This window comes from Asparagus officinalis, chromosome 6, assembly GCF_001876935.1.
Source record: "Asparagus officinalis chromosome 6, Aspof.V1, whole genome shotgun sequence".
Classification (NCBI taxonomy): domain Eukaryota; kingdom Viridiplantae; phylum Streptophyta; class Magnoliopsida; order Asparagales; family Asparagaceae; genus Asparagus; species Asparagus officinalis.
Genome location: NC_033799.1, coordinates 12,865,657 through 12,886,747, shown reverse-complemented (window position 1 = coordinate 12,886,747; position 21,091 = coordinate 12,865,657). Strand labels below are relative to the sequence as shown.

Here is a 21,091-nt window from a genome sequence, read left to right as displayed (position 1 = left end):
CAGGATCGAGGATGAAATCCAACAGTAAACCCCTCAAATACTCGCGGACCACGTTTCACACATGGAATCGCAAGTTCGACAACAGCCCTGGATTTTCAAGAAAAGAATAGCACATAACAAAAAGTAGGCGAGTATTACACAACCAAAGTATAAAGGAATTTAAAATGTAGAAAACTAAAAATTTAATGTATAGAAGAAAAATGCATGACTAAAATAATCAAAGAAATCCACTTCTTATTGTTTTAACTTACAGATAAATGACTAGATTTTCCTTAACATTTAACCTGTTGTCCTAAAGTAATTTAACAGAACAATAATTTTTTTTTGTTTTTTCAACTCTTTTTGCATCTCTGATTTTATCAAGAACCCTGTCTCCCATCTAGATTTTGGTCAATTGTTGTGTCTGACACCTCATCTTTGTGTCGGCTCACTGACACTTGTGTCCATGACTTGAAACACAACACAGCGCAGCATGAATGAAAAAACAAGTGATAATATTAATTTGCACAAGATAAAATGGAAGCTGTGCCAAGACACCTGCAAGCTGATTTATCATATGATATATTGCATATACAGCCAAGATCACCTGCAAAACATGTAAAACAAAAGGATTATCATATATCCGTTCAATGAATTTCATGCACAACAGACACATGCATGAAGTGGCTCGATGCCATGTAACCAGCTTAATAAAAAAAGCCTGACTATGAAATAGAGAACTATTTCAGTGAAGATAACTCTGTTATCATAGATTCCTTTGAAGAGAGAAGTCAAAAGAACTTGATTGACTTTATTGGGCGTTTAGAGGTTGTTACACAAAATCCTTCTATTTGAACGGTCTACTAAGAATATATTTTTATTCATGTAATCAGCTTAGGAAATATACCACTGGTAGGAGTGACATTTTACAGAGAAGGGATACAACTAGATAATGGAAGTTGTGATTATACAAGTAGGGAGGTAGGCTGATGAGTGCAAATGCATTTCAAGTATGAAGCCTTAGAAGTTAAAGATACATGTTGCATCAACTGAAATCGATAAAATTAAAATAGTTTTTAACCTAAATAAATATTATTGACTAGGGAAAGGTACTCAATCCTTGCTCACTGTAACTTTTTTCTCATACATAATTCTGGAATGAATCTCAGAAAGAACTGAAACTGCATATTACTATTGTAGAATGCAAGCACATACAAATCAAGCAAGGGTGACCACAAGGATCTATGCCAAAGAAAGATTGTCGCAGTTAAATGTCATGCAAAGATAAAATGGCAACTGAAGGATAGACAGGATACCTTTACATGCTCCATTTAAGCAGCCTCCACATAAGATGTTTAACTGAAATGGCAAAGATGAAAAGTTAAATAAAAGACGAGTACATATTAAAATTTTAGGAAGTCTACAATTACATATAAAAGAATCAAGTTATATGCAGGCCAACCTGAGCTGTACGTCCCATTTTGTCAAAGCTATACTCACAATTCTGGAGATCCCCATTATAAAAGTTCTGCAGGTTTTAAATATCATACAGATTAAACAGAAATGATAATGTCAAAACAGTACAGCATCGAAATTATGAGTTGTATAAGGTGGTCTATTCTTAGAAAATTCCGAAACTAACACGAAGCTACACCAAGTTCATATTAATCAAACCAGTCAAATTGTGAACCCCTGCCATCATTTCAACCAAATTGTATGGTTTATGATTAATTACAGAAAAAAAACATGTAACATTCACAAAAAAAAGCAAATTTCTTATACTGCTAAAGATTGAAATACAATAATTATATACATGTAGAACAAGGAAAAATAGGTAAAAATTAGTCCTAACGTAATAAATGCTTGTATGGTTATTCAACAAGGCTATCCTTTTTTTTAATGAATAATATACTATAAGACTAGTCTTGAGAGAGTTCTTACTTGGACAAAGTCCAAAGATCCAGAACCCGCTACGAAGTAATGTGAAGTTGCATAACGGCCAAAATCGACATAACCCTGCAAAATTGAAAGCATGTATGAATTATATACTATTTAGAAAGAAGGTTTTACAGGATGAACATCAGTTTACAATATCAGAGGTTGGCATCATGAGAATCATATTCAATTGCATCATTAAAAGTGGACTCGCTGGTAGACATATAGCCTGTTATACTGTTATTAAGAACATAATGAACTTTAATAGTAACTTGTTAATATCTGCTAGCTACAAACAAAATGTAGGAACAAATCCATTTTATACAATAACAGAACTGCGCTTAATGTATCATTTGTATGTTGATTTTCTCTCCTTCTGGAGAACATAATGATGAAACTTATTGGATCAAACTGTCATTGTGTTAGGTAGGTGAGTCAATAATTAAAGTGAAACAAGAGAGCAGCATGTTAAAACAGCTAATAAGGTGATGATAGGCTGCCTTTGAGCAGTAAGGTTTAGCTAAATTCATTCCTTTTTCCTCCCAGTGAAATTTTCTTCCAAAAAAGGCATATAGGAAGACACGATAAAAGATGCATGTGTATAGCATAACTAATTGTAACAAAACTTAGGTTGTAATATCTCAGCATGGATCTACATGTGTCAAATACTAAAGAAAATATACTATTAGATTAATGATTTGGTTTGTCATCCTTAAAGACCAAGGAGCAAAGCAAATTAATAACTTTTATTTTTCTAAGGAATCATGCTAAAACGCTAAAACAAGAGATAATGGCTTAGGATTGTCATTGTATATAAATCATGCTTAAAAAGAGATGCTATTTTGTTCCACTCCATTTGTGGCACTGGCACAGCTGTTTATAATTCTGTTGTTAGACTGTAAATGCCTCAGTGGTCTCAGAGTCTGACAATTATCCATACACAAATAAATGAGACATGCATGTATGGATGAGCTGCACTGAAATTACCCTAATGCCCACTGACAATTATCCATACACAAATAACTGAAGAAATATAGTTCCAGTACAATACTTATGAGTTTATATGATATACCGCCTGAGACCTGCTCTCAACATCTTTACAGAACCTCACAACGAAATCAGCATCCTGTTTCATAACAATGTACCACTATGAGTTTCTGGCAGAAAAAACAAACATGTAAAGTTGGAGAGGATATTTCTATACATAATAAAAATAATTCCAACTTAAAGAACAATAAATATTTATAATCAGAAGAAATAACATGTAGTGCGGTCCAATGTATCATCAACACCTATGTAGAGATTTAAAAACATCGACCAAATCTAGTAAGTCATTCCAATATTGAAACTTAAACTCTTCATGATTAATTACCACCTGATATACGCTAACTATATCCTATTTTCTTCAATAATCTTGGAAGAGTCAAAAGTGCAGCTCATATTATATCTTTGGACAGCACTCAAGCAACTCTTCCAACCAGGATGCCTATAACAAAAACTTTTTCACACTTACAATATACAGCTCAGCGTGTAGATTATAGTATCTATTTATCAGTTCATTGCACTATGTCACCTGTAGATTATAGTAAAATTGCTGAAGTCATGTCAAATAGGACAATAACACTTAATAACAAGTCTCAACATGTAGAAAGGAACTTCAAAGATATAATTTGATACAGTATATCTCAATTTTCCAAAAACTAGCTAGAATCTATTTTAGCAGTTGTTGAGAAGGGGAAGAGTTATTAACTTAAAAAATGACTCATGAATAAGGACATCATGTGACCAGAAAAATGTAAAGATATCATTTGGTACAGTATATCATTTGATACAGTATCCAATTTATCTCAAAGGACATGTGATATTGTGATTCAACAGTAAATTAAGCACCATAATGAGGACATCCTGTGAAGGAGATGCACAAAAAAGGAATAATTCAACTGTTGAATTGATTAAGTGCCGCATATCAAGATTTATATTACAAGAAAGGTTATTCCAACATGCAAATTGCAAATTAATGAAGGAAATGCACAAAAAGGTTTCCATGGAAAAATCATGGTTAGTATTTAGCTCTTACCTTGCCCTCGTATTCAAAGGGATGACCAATCCAGTCTGTCTGATTAGCAGCTTAGAATGAAACACTTCCAATCGATATTATGGAGATTTGAGTGTGTGCATATGTGAATGTGAATCACAAATGAATTATATAGGATACAAAATCATAAAGGTGACTGCTGTTGTCAAGAGCATAGCAATTTGAACTGGGGACCGTGACTGTGGCAGCAAGCGGCAAGCGAAAAATAATCCCTGTAAACGGAGTAAATAAGTCATTAGTTCACTAAGATATAACTGAGCAGTGCAATCACTGATCTGGTGTAAAAAAATCAATAAATATTTTGTTTTATATATCAGTGCTTCAGGATTAGTAGTTTTGTTGTCGTCCTGGACAAGTGACACAGTTCAGGCCCTAGTCATGCCTATTCATGAATTTTGCTCATCATGGCATTCTATCTGCGCACTTTTAATCCACTTATTTCAATATCCATGAGTTGCTATATACTGCAGTCTCCAGAAAGGTTTGGCTATTGTTGTGCAGCAACAAAGAGACATGACTATTTTCTCAGTTATAAGCATAGTGGCTTATGTACTGCATAAGAGATAACATAAGGATGACAGCATGCTATCTTAGCATATTATATGGGTAGTAAAACTCATTCTAAAAATTTAAAAATGAAAAAAGACTGACTTCAATATTTCAAATTTTCAGTCTACTTGGTTAGTATATCAGTTCTTAAAATTTTAAAAAAAAAATTAATAAAGGATTTGAAGATCTAACTAACTGGATACATCTCTAAAACTTAGATTACAAAGGAGATGAGAATGTCCTATTCAGGACACTTACCTACAAGCAAACACAAAATTGAGCAGTCCAGTAGATGAGTTGTCTGAGAGCCTCCACCATGCAACATTTCTGCCAAAAATAAAACCATTGGGCAGTGCACCATGAGATGAGTTGCTCACCAAACACATAAATTGGAATTTATTCTCAGCTTTTGTCCCCCCTTTGTGAAAAGAGGTTATAGCCATGGTGCGAACACCAAGCCCAGACCTCTTGCATGAAAGCAAAGGAATTTATCACTGTGGTCCAGAAGCACTCATTAGAATGTCCATGTTCTAAGGCTTTCAGCTTAGCATAGCTGACTAGCTTATAAACTCAGCATTGACGTACTTTAAAGTTCAATTCTACCATCATCATGCATAGATCCTAGCACCTTATGTACCAAAAGTCTCAGCCTGCTTCATTTTTCGGAAGCAATACTAGCCTTTCAGTAGAAAGTCCACATCCACCACCGCTTAAAATGTGCACCTAGCTTAAAATCTTAGTACATGCTTGGCCATGCCCTAAATTATACTCGTCAATATACAATCTTAATTATGAAATACTAAATGGCTCATGGTTCATCCTCTAAAGTTGGTTTGCTTCCTTTCTTTGCGTGTCGACTTTTCTATTGCCAAGAAAAATCTAAAACATGAATAAGAATGGATGAGAACGCATTTTTTACTGTCACATAACATTTTATATAAACGATTTAATATCCTCAACCCTTGCATTTTAGAATAGATACAATTGCATATGCCGAAATACTAGTAGTACCTAATTGAAACACTATGGCATATATTTTCCTAAACCATCATCATATTGTATTAAAATAACTAAACCTTATTCTTCAAAAAATTGATTTTCTTAAAAAAAACTTGTCTTTTTAATTTTCGTAAAAGCAGTCGAACTTCAAAGATTCGACAGAACCAGCGAAATAAATGGATACCGAAGTTGGGGTTGATTTATTGAACGAAAACCCTAAACATTTTAATTTTCAAAATCTCGAGCTAATGGCTAGAGAATCAACGAAATCGAAGGGAATAAATGAATTGATCAATTAACTAGATTGAATCAACCTAAAGCGAGCGCAGAATATAGCTATCTAAAAAGTTAAGAAATTAAATATTAAAAAATTAAAGGAAAAAAAGGGAGAAATTTTACCTGGTGCGGGCGAGGGAGCATCTGAAGGAAGCTGTCTTCTTAAAGCTTAGAAAGAATTTTTTTTCTCATATAAACCCTTATCTTTTTTATGTTTTATGTTATTAAAAAGTTTGAATTTACACAATTTGTTTATTAAATGTTTTGCACTTAATGTAACATTTTTTTTACTAGTTGCGCTGTAATTCCTACAATATCAAGTAGTATATCTCTTTAAATTGGTGGAAGATAAATAGTTCGCCTTATTAGATGATGTCATCTAAGCACATAAGAAATCTTTGATTTTTCATTCGTCTAATTTATTTCCAAGTTAGATTATGCAATATTATTATTTTTAAGTTATTTCTGTATAAGACCATGTTGACGTATGTTTCTTGATTTCTTGAAAACAAAAGCCATTGCCACCAAATCTCCAACTATTTTCTGCTAAAGTTTCCTTTTATCCAATTTAATTTGGGACAAATTTTCAATTTCGACATATTTAGAACATTTATTGCACAAATCGATCCTTTTTGTATTTATTTTTCAAATTCGACTCAGTTTCAACCAGGTGGTTAAAATTGGATCGAATTTAAAAAATAAGTATAAAAAAGGTATATTTTTACAATTAAGTTTGTAAATAGGTTGAAATTGAAAATTTATCCTTTATTTTGTTTTAACATCATCGTAATATAAATCTGAAGAAGGGGAGGGGGAAAACACTCTTAAACCAAGTACTGGATAAAATACATGTTTACAGACGAAGCCCACAGATGACGGATATAACTCGGTAAGAAATTATTCGACTAAATGATCATTAAATCTAAATTCCAAATATTATAGACTCGAAATTTTACACGTCAAATTATCCTCTCAACTCAACATTTTCCTCGCTGATTGTCGATAACAAATGCTCTGCCTGCAAATTTTTTCTTCTAAATCATAAATAACATTGTACAACAACATCTTCACAAAAGTTGCTTGCAACATTTTTTTCACCCTGCTCCCTTAATCTTGCAGATTACATCCCGCGCTAATTCTCAGTTATAACCAGTAGCCAGCACTTTATTTCCACTGCAGCATCTCCAATGCCTTTTTATGCAGCTCAGGATCTCCAGCTGCTGCCACATTAAAACCTAAAACAAGAGATCCAAACATAGATTGAATATGAGGAGTGATATTTCAAAGGGTCAATTGCACGTAGACTCCCTACAGTATCATTTTTTTTTTTTGAACTTTTTACCACTGTAGTTTCATTGTTGCAGATAGAACCCTCGGGTTAAAAAAATTTTATTACTCTTTACACTCAGATAAACTCACTAATTTCACCCAGAGGCAATATTTGCCAAAATTTCACGAGGGGTAAAAGTGCCAAATTTTACCTATAGTGTCTATCTGCAACAACGAAACTACAGAGGTTGTAGTGCAAAACAGTGATATTATTTATAGGGGGTCTATGCGCAATTATCTCTATTTCAAAACTAAGGACCAAACGGAATTTATACAGTGACGCCTTACTCGTTGCACTTGAATTAGAAGATGCCTCCCATTTAAGATTATTTCCTTTCCAGTCTGTGATTGATCCACCAGCACCTTCAATTACCGGTACCAGAGAAAGAAAATCATAGGGCTGTACGTCAAGAGATTTTTCAATGTCAGAACTTAAAACGATTAAGTATAAAACTTTAAACAAATGCATAAAACGTGCATCTTCCAGATAGAAAAGGCAAATTTCAAGGATTCAAATATCACCTTAAGTCCTGATTCAATGACAAGATCCACAAAACCAGAAGCCAGAAGCGCATAGGCATAACAGTCACAGCCATACAGTGGTACTTTCACCTTACAGGGAAAGGCCGCAAGATGAAGGATCAGAAGACTTTTTTTTTATACATGGCAAACTTTAACAAAAGAGACATATATAGCTTTTATACAGTTTCTCTATACTTGACAAGTTACTGGCTTCACTCGTATGTACAAACCTCATTCCTGACGCGAATAAAAGCCTCTTCAGCCTCCCCATTGAAGAGATGTGGACTTGTAGTATACCTAAGAAGAAAACAGTTTCATATTATTGGTATATTAAATAAACCATGTAACTATTTCGTGCTGATATTTTCAGACCATCAACAGTCATTTATATAGTGACATAAGATTTTATGCATTTGCTTGGTGCAGGCACAGTTGGTATTTAGTTGTTTACAGAGGTCAATGTTAATGGACTGCTGGGAATCTTGAGACAGTTGCCAATTTGGTTATTGCTGGGGATGCAGAAACAGTGTTAATTAATTAGGAGATGGACTGAGTGTACAACAGCATACTTTTTACCAAAGTATTAGTCATTGAAAGAGACAGCAAAAAGAGGCAATCATTTCTCAGCTTCCAAATGGTTTTCTAGTTATAAATATACTTACATATAGGCTTCGGAAAGTTTGCTACAGGGTCGTGTAGAAACTTCTCGTCCATTCAATGTAGTTCTTCTTCCAGTCATCCCAATCCATCTTTCCTTTAGAATAGGTTGGTCAATGATGCCAATAGTCTGAACGTTTTTAAGAACATGCCAATTTTCAACATGCAAAAAGAGTAGCAATCATTTGGAAATTAATATAACCTGGTAATGACAATGATCAAATAAGAATTCATTGCTCTTATACAGGTGGCCTTAGAGCGCATATAATTTTACGAACAACTGAGTTAAGAACTAATTCATGAAAAATAAAGGGAAATATGGAGAAAACAAAAGTACCAGTGCAGTTCACATTTCATGCTGTAGGTCACATGACTCTTAAATTTTAATAAGATGAGATAACGCATTTCTTTTACCTGAGAAAGAGACCATATTGGTCAAATTGGTGATGGCACCCAATCTTGGCATAGTTATAGACTTATAGTAAAAATAATAATAATGTGCTTTCTATGTGGCTAATAAGGAATCTACACTTATCATTGTCAGTGGCATCTCTAAGGAGGATACTTGTGTCAATCGCAGCTCCTGGTGTCTTTTATTTCTTTTTTATGTTTTGATTTTTATTTTTATGGAAAGGCCCAGAAGATCTTCGCTAGGATCGCTAAAGGCAAATAGTAAACTTAGTTTAGATGCATTATCCTGAAATTGATTAGTAAAAGTAACAAAGCTAAAATGCTTTCATTTAATATAACTTGGAGTGTCTTTTATCTCTTGGGGCCATTTTCATCACCAATTCCACGCAGTTTACCCGTACATACACCATTCCCTCCTCCTGGTCTGTACCAAGTACCAACCACCAAACCCATTATAACTCCTCAGAGTGCAACTTGCGGTAAATGATAACCATTTATAATAGGCTTTCCACCCCAAATTTTGACCTTACGAAAGTTAATTTTGAGTGATGGTTCTTGGAGTTGAAGTCTGTTATGTACCAGAGGACTAAAGTAACCACATGCATATGGCTAGCAACACGAAGCACAGAGAACTCTTACAATGTACAAATAAAAGCTTCCATATGATCTCAGTTTCAACCATGCACAATATTTCAAAGTCAAATGTATAGGTGAGCAAGTTGAGCCATACCGGTTTGCCTTTATGCAAAAGGGCGATCAGAGTACCGAACAAAGGTTTTCCTATACGTCAAAACAGAACAATGGTCAATGTTTGATGTTTCTTTGAAGTTTCCAGAATCCACGATATCGAAAGAGAAAATTCAAGAAAACATTACCGGTAATGAAACTCTTAGTTCCGTCAATAGGGTCCAAAACCCAAACATAATCAGCAGATTCCTCCTTACACCTCCAACCATTTTCCTCCCCAAAACTGCATCAAATATCTAACTTGCGAAAATTGAGCTGCTGCTTCTTTTCGTCTCAAAAACATAATTTTAAGGAAGAACTAATCTTACATGGCATGAGAAGGAAATTTTTCCAATATAATAGAGACCATAGACTCCTCTGCATTGCGATCAGCAATCGTCACTGGACCTGAAGAAAAAGGTAATTTTACTTCAAAGAAAAAGGAGAAATGCAATCCAATGGCACAAAATTAGCATTAAAGTTCGTAAGGAGGAGAGCTAACATAATCTTTATTCCCTTTATGCAGTCCAAACTGCAAAGATTTTATTAATGAATCGTAGTGAGGACAGGTGTTATTAATCCTTGATAAAGGATCTGGAAGGAGAAATTCTTTTTTGGGTAAATTGCAGATAACCTCCTCATCTATGACTTCAGCAGTACTTATCACTCTCAACTGTTTTATTAGAGCGAATAATCCCTGAATTCATGAGGAGGAGGGGATTATCACGTTTATTCTTGTGAAAATAGTAATACACCGATGACCAAGCCTAATAAAATAACTGAGAGGTGAAAGTGCTACAGAAGACAAAGATGAGTGGGCTATTTGCAGCTTCACAAGGCTAGCATAACCATAATCGTAAAGATTCAATGACGATACAACAACATTATTTCATCAAAATCCATTCAAAACGATAAAGCTGGCATCTTTATTCCATAATCAACTATCATCACTAAAACATGAACTTTGCAAATTTATAAAAGCGAGACCTTTTAAGTTTTAATCAGGAAGAAGTGGTTATTGCACCTTTTTCATAAAATGAGTAATTCTAAGACCCCCTTCGAACAAAGCCATTATCCCAAATCTGAAGGTCAGCTACATGAATCATATTCTTCCATTCTGTTCAATTCTGGGTCATTCCTCTTTCAAGTTAATTATTACCATATCCTTCTCAATTGCTTCCAACAAAGCTCTTTTAGGTCTATCACTAAATCTCTTCGCCCCCATTAACTATAACCTTATCACTTTTCCCTAACCCGTGCACTTCTAGATATTTGCTAATTTACCCCGAACTTCCGCCGCATTGAGTTAAACTAGAGGGAAGTTTCAGCTAAAATAACTACCATTAAAAAAAACTGAAATAACCTTAGAAGTTCATTAACATAGTTTTCAGATACGTTAACTCATCAATGTGAAAGATAAACGGGGGTACATTTGCAAATATGTTTTGATTTTGGGTACGTAGATTAAAAATAAAAAAAAAACGAAGAATCTTTTAGGCTCTGTTTGGTTTGAAGGGAAATAGAAGAAAGGAAAAGAAAGTAATTTTTCTTTGTTTGGTTTGGAAGAAAACGAGAAAAAAAATGAATCTTAAAATCACTGTAGAAAAAAACCCATATACCCGGTTCTTTTCCCCTTTCCTCACTTGATCAGAGTGAAAATGAGAGAGAGGGAGAGAAAATCCCGTTCGATGCCTCCTTCAAAATTCCTGTCTCCATCGCGACTCCATCCTCTCTCTCTCGATCTCTCGATCTCAAATCTCCTTGAGCTCTCTCTCGTCGTTCTCTTGGATCTCTCTCCCTCGACCTCTCTCGGATCTCCTTCATCCCCGCCGCCGTCGACATCGTCCGCGATCTCACCGGCTCCGATGAAGGCCTCCGCCCTCTCTCCTCCCGCTCCGACCGCCTCCTACCCCCTCTCTCCCGCCTCCTCCGAGATCCAGCGGAGCTCTCCGCTCCCGCGGCCGAAGCTCTGATCAATCTCTCACAGGATCATGGGATTCGGAGGAGCTTGTGTCCATTGGAACCGTGAGTACTGTTATGGATGTGATGTATAAGGTTGGGGATCGTAAAGTTGTGAGGTTGATGGTGATGTTGTTGGCCAATTTGACTCAAATGTCTATTGACAGATCGTAAAGAATGTGCATGCGACTATCTTTTCAGTTATTCTGCAGTTTCATCTGAGCCAGTTTTAAGTGGAATTTTCTGCAGTTTCAGGTTGGTTTACTCGTATATCATTGTCATCCGTATTGGAGAACTTTGCATAAATGTCTAGTTGAACATATTCCTAGCGAGGCCGATGAGATATTTTGAGCAATTTGCTCAGAGCGATTTAACAAAAACCAAACTTTCCTCAACTTGCTCAAAATGATGTTGCTCTGTCTGTTGAATTTTCTGTAATTCATTCGGGTTGCTTTGTGCGCTATATCATGCGTGGCTAAATTTCTCCGGCAAATGCTTAAACAGTTAAACATTTTTCTTTTTTGAAATTTTAAAGATAGTTGCATGCACATTCTTTACGATCTGTCATCTATATATCACTTTTGATTTCTTGCAGAGGTTCACTAATGTCTATTGACATTCTGTCTTTAATTAGTATCAATATTCAGAATTTGTATATATAGATGATTTGTAGATTCTTCAACCTGTACATTGGCAACTTTGAGTTTTGGGGTATATTATCAGAAACTAACAATCTGCATCATATATTTAGCAATATTTATATAATTCTCAAGTACTGAAGTTGCATTACCCAACATGGGCATCTATAGTTGAAAATAGGAAAACAAATGGATGATGTTCTATCTGAAATACGTGTTTTAACTAATTCCTAAATGTATGGCACTCTTGTATATATTGACAAACATAGTGTTTGGCACATGTAGGCGCGCACACAAATAAGCATTCGTATGTAATACAACTTGTCATTCATGTTGTTACCATATAGTAAAAATTGGACCTTGTAGCTAAAGTGGATTTATTCAGTATATACTCTGTTTGACCATAGGTGAAAACTATATCAATAGCTGGGGGGAAAAGGACACTAGAAGGTTGATCTATATCAATATATAGGATAATTCACTAGTATACATTTTGAATTATGATAACCCCTCACATTGGATGACTATAATTTGGTTTATTTTATTTACACGTGAAGATGGGGCTGTCTTTCACCAAGCTCTTCAGCCGGCCTTTTTCCAAGAAAGAGATGAGGATTCTTATGGTCGGTCTCGATGCTGCGGGTAAAACCACCATTCTGTACAAGTTGAAGCTGGGAGAGATTGTGACTACCATTCCTACTATTGGTATGTTGTATTATGTACACTGTCTACTTTATTTATTTATTTTCCACTAGTTGATGAAATGACATTCTTCATGATTCCTTAGTTGCTATTCTGTGTCTCGTTGTTACTTCTCTGGAAAACTTGAATTGTTTTGTTGTTTTGGTGGACTTAGTTATAGTTGACATAGCAAGTGAAGCAGTATGATAATTTTTTCGGCTCCGTTTGGATACCATTGTGTTTTACTTGTTTCTATGGTGTTTTTGCCAAAAATAAAACACCACACGTTTGAAAACCATGGTGTTTTTTGAGCTAAATCATCCTCAAACCAAAAACAAAACACTTATTTCAAAACACCTTTTAGGTGTTTTAAGTTTGGTGTTTCGGGTTTGAGTTTGAGAATGTGTTAATATAATATCTAAAATAATATATTAAATATAATTATTATAGAGTTATTATCAACATGCTTATTATATTATACTATACTATACTATATTATAGTTAACTTAATATATTAGTAATATTTGTTAAATAATATAAAAAGATAATAAATAAAATATCTTATATAATAATATAATAACATATTAAATACCAATATTTAATATGTTAATAATGTATTATATAATAATAAAATATAAATAAACTAATAAAAATAATAAAAAAGTTATTGATAATAAATAATAATATAATAATGATATAATAATATACTATACAATATTATAAATCACATAATATTATTAACTTTTTAATAAATAAATTAATAACTATAAAATATTATATAATAATAACATATTTAATAATAACATAAAAATATAATAATAATATTATAATAACATATTGTATAGTAAATGTAATATAATATATAAAATATTAATATATTATGTAATAAATAATATAATTTTATTATAAAGTAAAATAATTTTTTAATAATAAATAATTTATTGCTAACAAATGTTAATGCCAAAAATAATATATTCATAATATAATAATATAATATATAAAATATTAATATATTATGCAATAAATAATATAATTTATTATGTAAAATAATTTATAATAAAATAATTTATTGCTAACAAATGTTAATGTAAAAATAATATTTTTATAATATAATAATATTTATTTATATCATAAATACTATTTATTAATTAAAGTACTATTAATAAACTCTAATATATTAAAAACTATATTATATTATATAATATTAAAATATTTATAATATATTAAATTATTAATAACATACTAGTAATAACATGATAATAAGATTATTAATAATATTATATTATTATATTAATAATAGTATAATATTATATTAATAATAAAATAACATTATTATAAAAATATTAATATAATATACAACAATAACAAATTGATATACCAAAATAATTAAATATATAATTATTTAAAAATAATATGTAATAATTATAATATAATAATAATTGTAATTTAATATATCATATTAAAGTACAATATAATATTATAATACATTATACAATATTATATTGCATTACATTTAATACTTATAATACTATAATAATGTAAACTAAATATTATAACATTTTATTAATAATATATTTTATTATAATTAATATATAATATATTAATAATATGTTTAATACTAATGTTATAATTGGTCAAACTAGTGTCAACCAAAAATACTTAACATAGTGTTTTGAAAACATTTTAAGAGAAAAACACAACACCATGGTGTTTTCTTACAAAAACACAATAAGGAAAACACCATGGTATCCAAACAAAGCCTTCAAACTATCTAGCATTGGGTAGATATGTTTGTTCCTGTCTCTCTTTCAATTACTTTCTTACGGTTAAGTTGGTATTTCGATTATTTGGTTCAGGGTTTAATGTGGAGACTGTGGAATACAAGAACATCAGTTTCACTGTGTGGGATGTTGGTGGTCAAGACAAGGTATTTACTGATTATATATTGTTTATAAGAGTTGTAATGAGATTTGCACTAATCATTTGTACATATGTTCATGCATCAGATCCGTCCCTTGTGGAGACACTACTTCCAGAACACGCAAGGCCTTATTTTTGTGGTTGACAGTAATGACCGAGATCGTGTTGTTGAGGCTAGAGATGAACTACACAGGATGCTTAATGAGGTAAGTTTCCAAATCAGACTGTAACTGTAGTGTGAGGCTAGAGATGAACTACACAGGATGCTTAATGAGGTAAGTTTCCAAATCAGACTGTAACTGTAGTGATAGTCTCCGATTCTGCGAACTGGACAAGTCTGAGGATTAAACAAATAAAGCTAAGAAGGGATTATATTCAGGTAAAGCAAATCCCACTTAATGAAATAGCTGATGATATGTGGAGAGATTATTAGAAATATTTTCATTCTTCAAATAAAAAGTAAATGTGCTTTATTTGCTCTTTGTGTTTTCACTATATTTTGTTAAATCGCATTTAAATGGGTATTCTCTCCATACTTTGTATCTAGTTGATTTCTACTAACACTACTACTGCTAATGACATAAATGGGTATTGCTCTTTGTGTTTTCACTTTGTATCTAGTTGTGTTTTCACTATATTCCTGTGTGATGTCCTGATAATATTCCTGTGACATTTGAGTATCGCCAAACTATGGCTACAATACATTTGCAAAGGGAGACAGCTTGCACTCATGTTCCCTGAACCAGCCCTGATCTGTACCAAAAGCACTAATCTAAAGAGGAGCTCAAAGAGAAAAGAACACAATTTAGACCATTATTATCTTTCCCCATCTTTTTATTTATTATTTGAGGTAGGTAACAGTATCTATTGATTAGCTTTGCTTAAACTAGTTTAGATGATGGAGCTTTAACGGTCCACTAAGCAACCATTTTTTCGAAAAGTATGAGTTTATTTTGGCATCAATTATAGTTGTAGGAGGCTTAACAGAAGAACAAATGAGTTGAAACACAACAATAGATACTTCAGTATCTCCCTACTTTTACAATACACACATTTGAGAAAGTGCTGATAATTACAGAATTATAGACAACAGATGTTTTGCTAAACTTCTTTTTTCAAAAAACTTGTGTTAAAAACTTATCTTGGGGATTAAGCTTGGATGGGCATCACACAATCTTGGTATCACTACTAGGAGGAAATTTAATTTACACTCTAATTACATGTTTGCATTTTACTACCTAGTTCATAAGTTTAAGGAGAGAAACTTGTGCATGTGTGCTTGCACGCATGCGTGCACGTGAGTGTGCATGTATCTACACCCTTGGACAACATAGCCTAATGGATTACACCTAGGATTTAGGGTCAGACCAAGCAACAATATTGGCATAGTTTTGTGCCACCGCAACATCTACACCCTTGGACAACGCATGAATTTCAACCTTAAAACTAGAACCTTTGCCAACATAAGCACACAACATGTTGCCCTCTTGGTTCCTAATAATGCCTCCCACAGCCATAGGGTCGCCAATGCAAGAACCATCCGCATTCAAAGCCAAAGAGCCATGAGCAGGTGGAGTCCAGAAGCAGGAGAACAAGGGTTTGGGTTTTGGTTGTCTAGGATTAATGCCAGTAGAGAGCAGGGAGTTAATGCCAAAAAGGGATGATCTCTTCATAGGCTTAACTTTAATATCTACGAGTTGTAAGATATCAATCACAACAAATCTAGCCTTCTTGTAATCTATATTTACCTGCCCATAGATGGAGTTATTTTTGAAGCTCCAAATTCGCCTGCATATAGCCATACAAGCCAGTCTCTCTAAGCATCTTCAGATTATATTCTACTTATTTGATTTTTTTTAAATTAATTTCAGAGGATGCAGGATGCGAGATCAATGTTTTGATGGGCTCGCTAGTCAAAAACCAAGGACTGCGGCATATTTCTCTCTCTCTCTCTCTCTCTCTCTCTCTCTGGTTAAAATCTTCTATATGAAATTGATTGTAATAGACTTTGTTAGTTAAGATTTTCTATATGAAATTGATTGTAATAAACCGTGTGACTAGAAATGGATTATACTTTATATTAGGAATATCATGACATTTACTTTAGATTTGTTTTGTTTCTTTAATTGACCATTCTTTCTGTAAATATTATGTGTGAGAAATGTTGTTCTTTAATTAGTGGAATTGTGGTTGTATTTCTGCTTGTTAATATTTACAAACTCGATGTTGATGGCCACTCAAGTTTTTGTGCAAGGAAATTGCCATTTTTTTTAAATACATGTTTATTAACATGTTACTTCCCAAGATATGTTATCGTAAATTTGACTTAATTTTCTTGAGTTAAGATTGTGCAAACATGTTCAGTAACTTGTAAATTTTTTTCAAAATATCGTAGAATCGCAATTTAATTTAATTATTTTTTATAAATTATTTAAAATCTAAATCTAATTCCAAAAAATATGAATTAATTTATATTGTGATAATTTTATTCCTCTTTTACTTAGAAAGGTAACCAAACAAGAGAAAATAACTTTCTTATTAATTTTCTTCTAACTTTCCTAACAATATTCTTTCTAACCAAACAATAAAAGGATTATCATTTTCTTTTCTTTTCTTTTCCTTTCTTTTTACTTTCTCTTTCTTTTTCTTTTCTCTCCCTTTCTCTCAAACCAAACATAGCCTTAGAGAAAGAAGAAAGAAGGGAGATTACTGACTGAGATCGTCCTTATCGAGGATATCGAATTTCTGGCGGAAGTACTTGCGGATGACCTCGCCGGCGGCGTCGGCGACCTTGTTCGCCACCGCCACGAACCCATCCACCTCCTCCTCCGTCGCTTCCATCGGACTCGACGTTGACGAAGGAGACGAAACCCTAATTGGACCCTTGGAGCGGATGCTGACGGGTCGGAGCCCGAATCGGACATGGGTTGGGGCCCGGATCCGATTGGGGGTCAGGGAATGAGGAGGTGGAGAGATGAGGGGAGAGTGAGAGGCGGTGTGCATTGCAAAGCTAGAGAGAGGGAGAGATTCTAGAGAGGGAAAGTAAAAAACAAAAAGAGTTCATCTCAAATTCTCAAAACACGTGAGTGACAATTTCATCATTTCATACCAAAAAAAAATTTAATTTAATTTTTTCATCCTTGTTTAGATCTAGAACTTTCTAAACTTTCTAGAGTATATAATAGAGTTTGGTAATTAAATATCTATTATATTTTACGAGCATAATTGACCCGCGCGTTATTACGGTACTAGCGTCAACAAAATAGAAAAATAATGGTTTAATCATTTGGTTTGGAATTTCTTAACTTATGAATAAAATTATTTTTCCTAATTTGTATTGCTAATAAATTAATAAGAAAGAATATAAAAGTTAATGGTTTAAACATTTTATTAAGAATTTTCTCTTTTACTTTGTGGGGAAAAAAGAAGAAGATATAAGCATCTCAATTAGTTCCCTAAATTATTGAAACTGCTCTTACATCCCAAAATTATTATTAGTTGTTTGAGATTAATTCACCTCAGTTAGCACTTGTTTAATTTGGAAAATATTCTTTCAATTGTAACTTTTTCAGAGTGGATACATTGTTTTATACAAACACATGTCAGAGGTTTTTTTTTTTTTTGGTTTTTTTGGGTGGAGGGAAGGGGGGTGGGAGGAGTGTTTAGCATCAATGTTTGGAGTGACGGAATGGGAAAAGTTCCACTTCTCTCAGAAGTTGAAGAGGGAATTGGAAAAAGATACAAAACAGACATTTGGTTAGCTCAATTTATTTAGTGAGAATGGTTTATAGTTACTTATCCATAATTAAAGGTTAATCTAATCATGATTAACAAATTGGACAGAATTTATAGCAAGATAGTTTAGTAATTGTTCATCCATAGTTAAGTACTAATCTAACCATGTCTAAACATTTCATTTAGAAAAATTACTTTGAATTTTTTGGATAAAAATATTTCGGGAATTTTACTATATGTGAAAAAAGCCAAAAAAAAACATTCCTAAATATTTGGTTTAGAAATTTCTTTTTAGTTTGTTAGTAAATGTTTTTAAGAGTTGTACTTAAGATAACCGCATACTACATTTATATTTTTATTCATTTTGATAATCATAGTGATGTATTCGCATTGTATTATGTTCTTTTTATTTTGACCCACTAGGGCCAAATGAAACTTATTAGGTCATGCTTTAGCTTCAAGAACTCATCAGGCTTAAATTTATTACTAGTTTCCCCTGAATACAAGAGATGCAACTGCTCAATTATGTAAATTACTTTCTTGAATGAGAAAAGAGACTTATGGTGTGTTTGAGTTTACGTAAGAAATGGAAGGAAGGGGGAAAATTCCCCTTCCTTTCCTTCACCTCCATTACACCTCAATTTGGGATGTAAGAATTTGTGCCAAATTTCCCATCCATTCCCCTCCTCTATCCTCTAAGGGCCTGTTTGTTTCGCAAAAAAAGACCGAAAGTGGGGGAAAGTGGGGAAAAAGAAAGTGAATTTTGATGTTTTCCTCCACTTTCAGAGGTTTGGTTCGTCAAAGCTATAACCGAAAGTGGGGGAGAAAATGAGGTGTCACCATATTATTGGTTGATGTGAGTAATTTTTGATGTTTTCCTTCACTTTCCTTGTTTAGATTCTTTTCTTGTGTTTGGTTCATTCTTAAAAGTGAGGGAAAATAGATGAGATGAGATGAGTTGTCATTATATTATTGGATGATGTGACACATACTTAGGAAAATCATTTTACAAAATTTTTTGGAGGAAAGTGATGGAAGGAAATTTTAATGAGATGTGATGAGTTGTCACCATATTATTGGATGATGTGAGTAATTTTTAAAGATGATAGAAAATGAAGAAAAGTGGGGGAAAGTGAGTGAGATGAGTTGATTGATGTGACTCATTTCTTGTGTTTTGTTTATTTTTAAAAGTATGAAATGTGATGTAGTGGGATGAGTTGTCATAATATTATTGGAGGAAAGTGAAGAAAAGTGGGTTTTGGAAAGTGGAGGAAAGTGAAAAAGTGAAGAAAAGTGGGTTTTGGATTCTGGGGGAAACGAAACAAACAGCCCCTAAAATGAAACTCCCAAACAAGGTTAAAATGAAATTTCCCTTCCCTTCCCCCTCTCTACCCTCCATCCAAACAGACCATTAATTTCCATTCTTTTTAATCTTAGGAAGTAAAATTTCCTTGTGTATGTATTGGGCAATGGGGAGAGAGTAGTTAGAGAAATAATGACATTTTCTTTTAGAAAAAATTAACAAAAACCTCTTAAGTTTGGGCCTTTCCCATATAATCTTCTTTAACTTTCAACAATCTTCCAAAAAAATTTAAAGAAAAAGGAGCATGAACCACAATTTTTACAGGCAAAAATATTATCATGCTAATTTTGCACAAATGTGAAAACTATGCTCGATGTTATTTGAGGGCCTTTTTGAATAATGTTGAAAGCGGAAGGGTTTTTTTTTTTTGGAGAACTTAAGACATAAGGTGGGTTCTTGAGCATTTTGAAGGTTAGAGCTAGGGAGGGCTCTTTGAGGAACAACCATTTAAAGGGTTTTCGCGGAAATTTACCCACATCTTTTTCTATTTTGACTTGTTTGCACTTTGGCACCCCAAAGTTTACCAAAGTTTTTATTTTGATATCTTAAAGTATCTTTTTAACACTTTGATACTCCAATTTTTGATACTCCAAAGTTTAAATATAATTTCACTTTGATACACCCAAAAAATTTATTTGACACTTTGATAAACCAAAGTTTCAATCAAGTTACACTTTGATACCTTCATCCATATTATGTTAGATTCCTACTAAATTTATATTACGTCCTTAACATATGATATGTTAGATCTCTTTTACCCACTTGGTAAGCACGTGATACAAATTTAATAGAAAAATCTAATAATATGTAGATAGAGGTATCAAAGTGAAATAAGATTGAATTTTGGTATATCAAAATGGTAAAAAGGTACGTTGGGTATCAAAGTGAAATGACATTGAAACTTTAGGGTATGAAAGTGTTGAAATTTTATTTGGTTTTAAAGTGAAAAGTGGATAAACTCTGGGGGAATCCAAGTAAAAATAAATCTCTATTTATTTTTAATTTCTATTTGCTTCTTTCACTTAAGCATCAATGAGACATCAATGAGACAAAACGTATGTTTTTCCTGCAATTTACCATTTAAAGGGGGTTTTCTTGAAATAGATAACTATTAATATATGATTGTGTTGTCTTAACAGCTTCAACCAATGCATTTGTTTGTATTTCTTTTATTCTTAATTGAGTGAAGGCATTGTTTTGACTATTGCTTTTGACCGTGATTTTACTGTGGTTTATGAGGTTTACCATGGTTCAATTACTATTGCCCTTTTTGTTGCCATCTTCTAAAGTTGTGGAAGTTACGGTGTCGGTGTCTGG

General features: G+C 33.0%; 2 protein-coding genes across 2 annotated transcripts in view; both read right to left on the bottom strand.

Moving 5' to 3' along the window:
• LOC109845036 overlaps positions 1–5,538 on the bottom strand; it is an 8,709-nt gene extending 3,171 nt beyond the window's left edge. The window contains exons 1-9 of the mRNA XM_020414225.1: positions 4,817–5,538; positions 4,130–4,221; positions 3,992–4,030; positions 2,987–3,040; positions 1,921–1,995; positions 1,442–1,507; positions 1,296–1,338; positions 538–586; positions 1–87 (exon numbers count right to left, since the gene is read on the bottom strand). Of these exons, the coding sequence (XP_020269814.1) occupies positions 1–87; positions 538–586; positions 1,296–1,338; positions 1,442–1,507; positions 1,921–1,995; positions 2,987–3,040; positions 3,992–4,030; positions 4,130–4,221; positions 4,817–4,919 (608 nt within the window). The 5' untranslated portion in view covers positions 4,920–5,538. The remainder of the gene's footprint in view (positions 88–537; positions 587–1,295; positions 1,339–1,441; positions 1,508–1,920; positions 1,996–2,986; positions 3,041–3,991; positions 4,031–4,129; positions 4,222–4,816) is intronic.
• Positions 6,724–17,728, bottom strand: LOC109844836 (bifunctional phosphatase IMPL2, chloroplastic-like). The gene is made up of 9 exons (XM_020413984.1): positions 17,391–17,728; positions 9,808–9,886; positions 9,628–9,722; positions 9,483–9,532; positions 8,347–8,471; positions 7,915–7,981; positions 7,685–7,774; positions 7,451–7,562; positions 6,724–7,068 (listed from the first exon to the last, which is right to left on the bottom strand). The coding sequence occupies exons 1-9, from the start codon at positions 17,677–17,679 to the stop codon at positions 6,998–7,000; spliced, it is 978 nt and encodes a 325-aa protein (XP_020269573.1). The 5' UTR covers positions 17,680–17,728; the 3' UTR covers positions 6,724–6,997.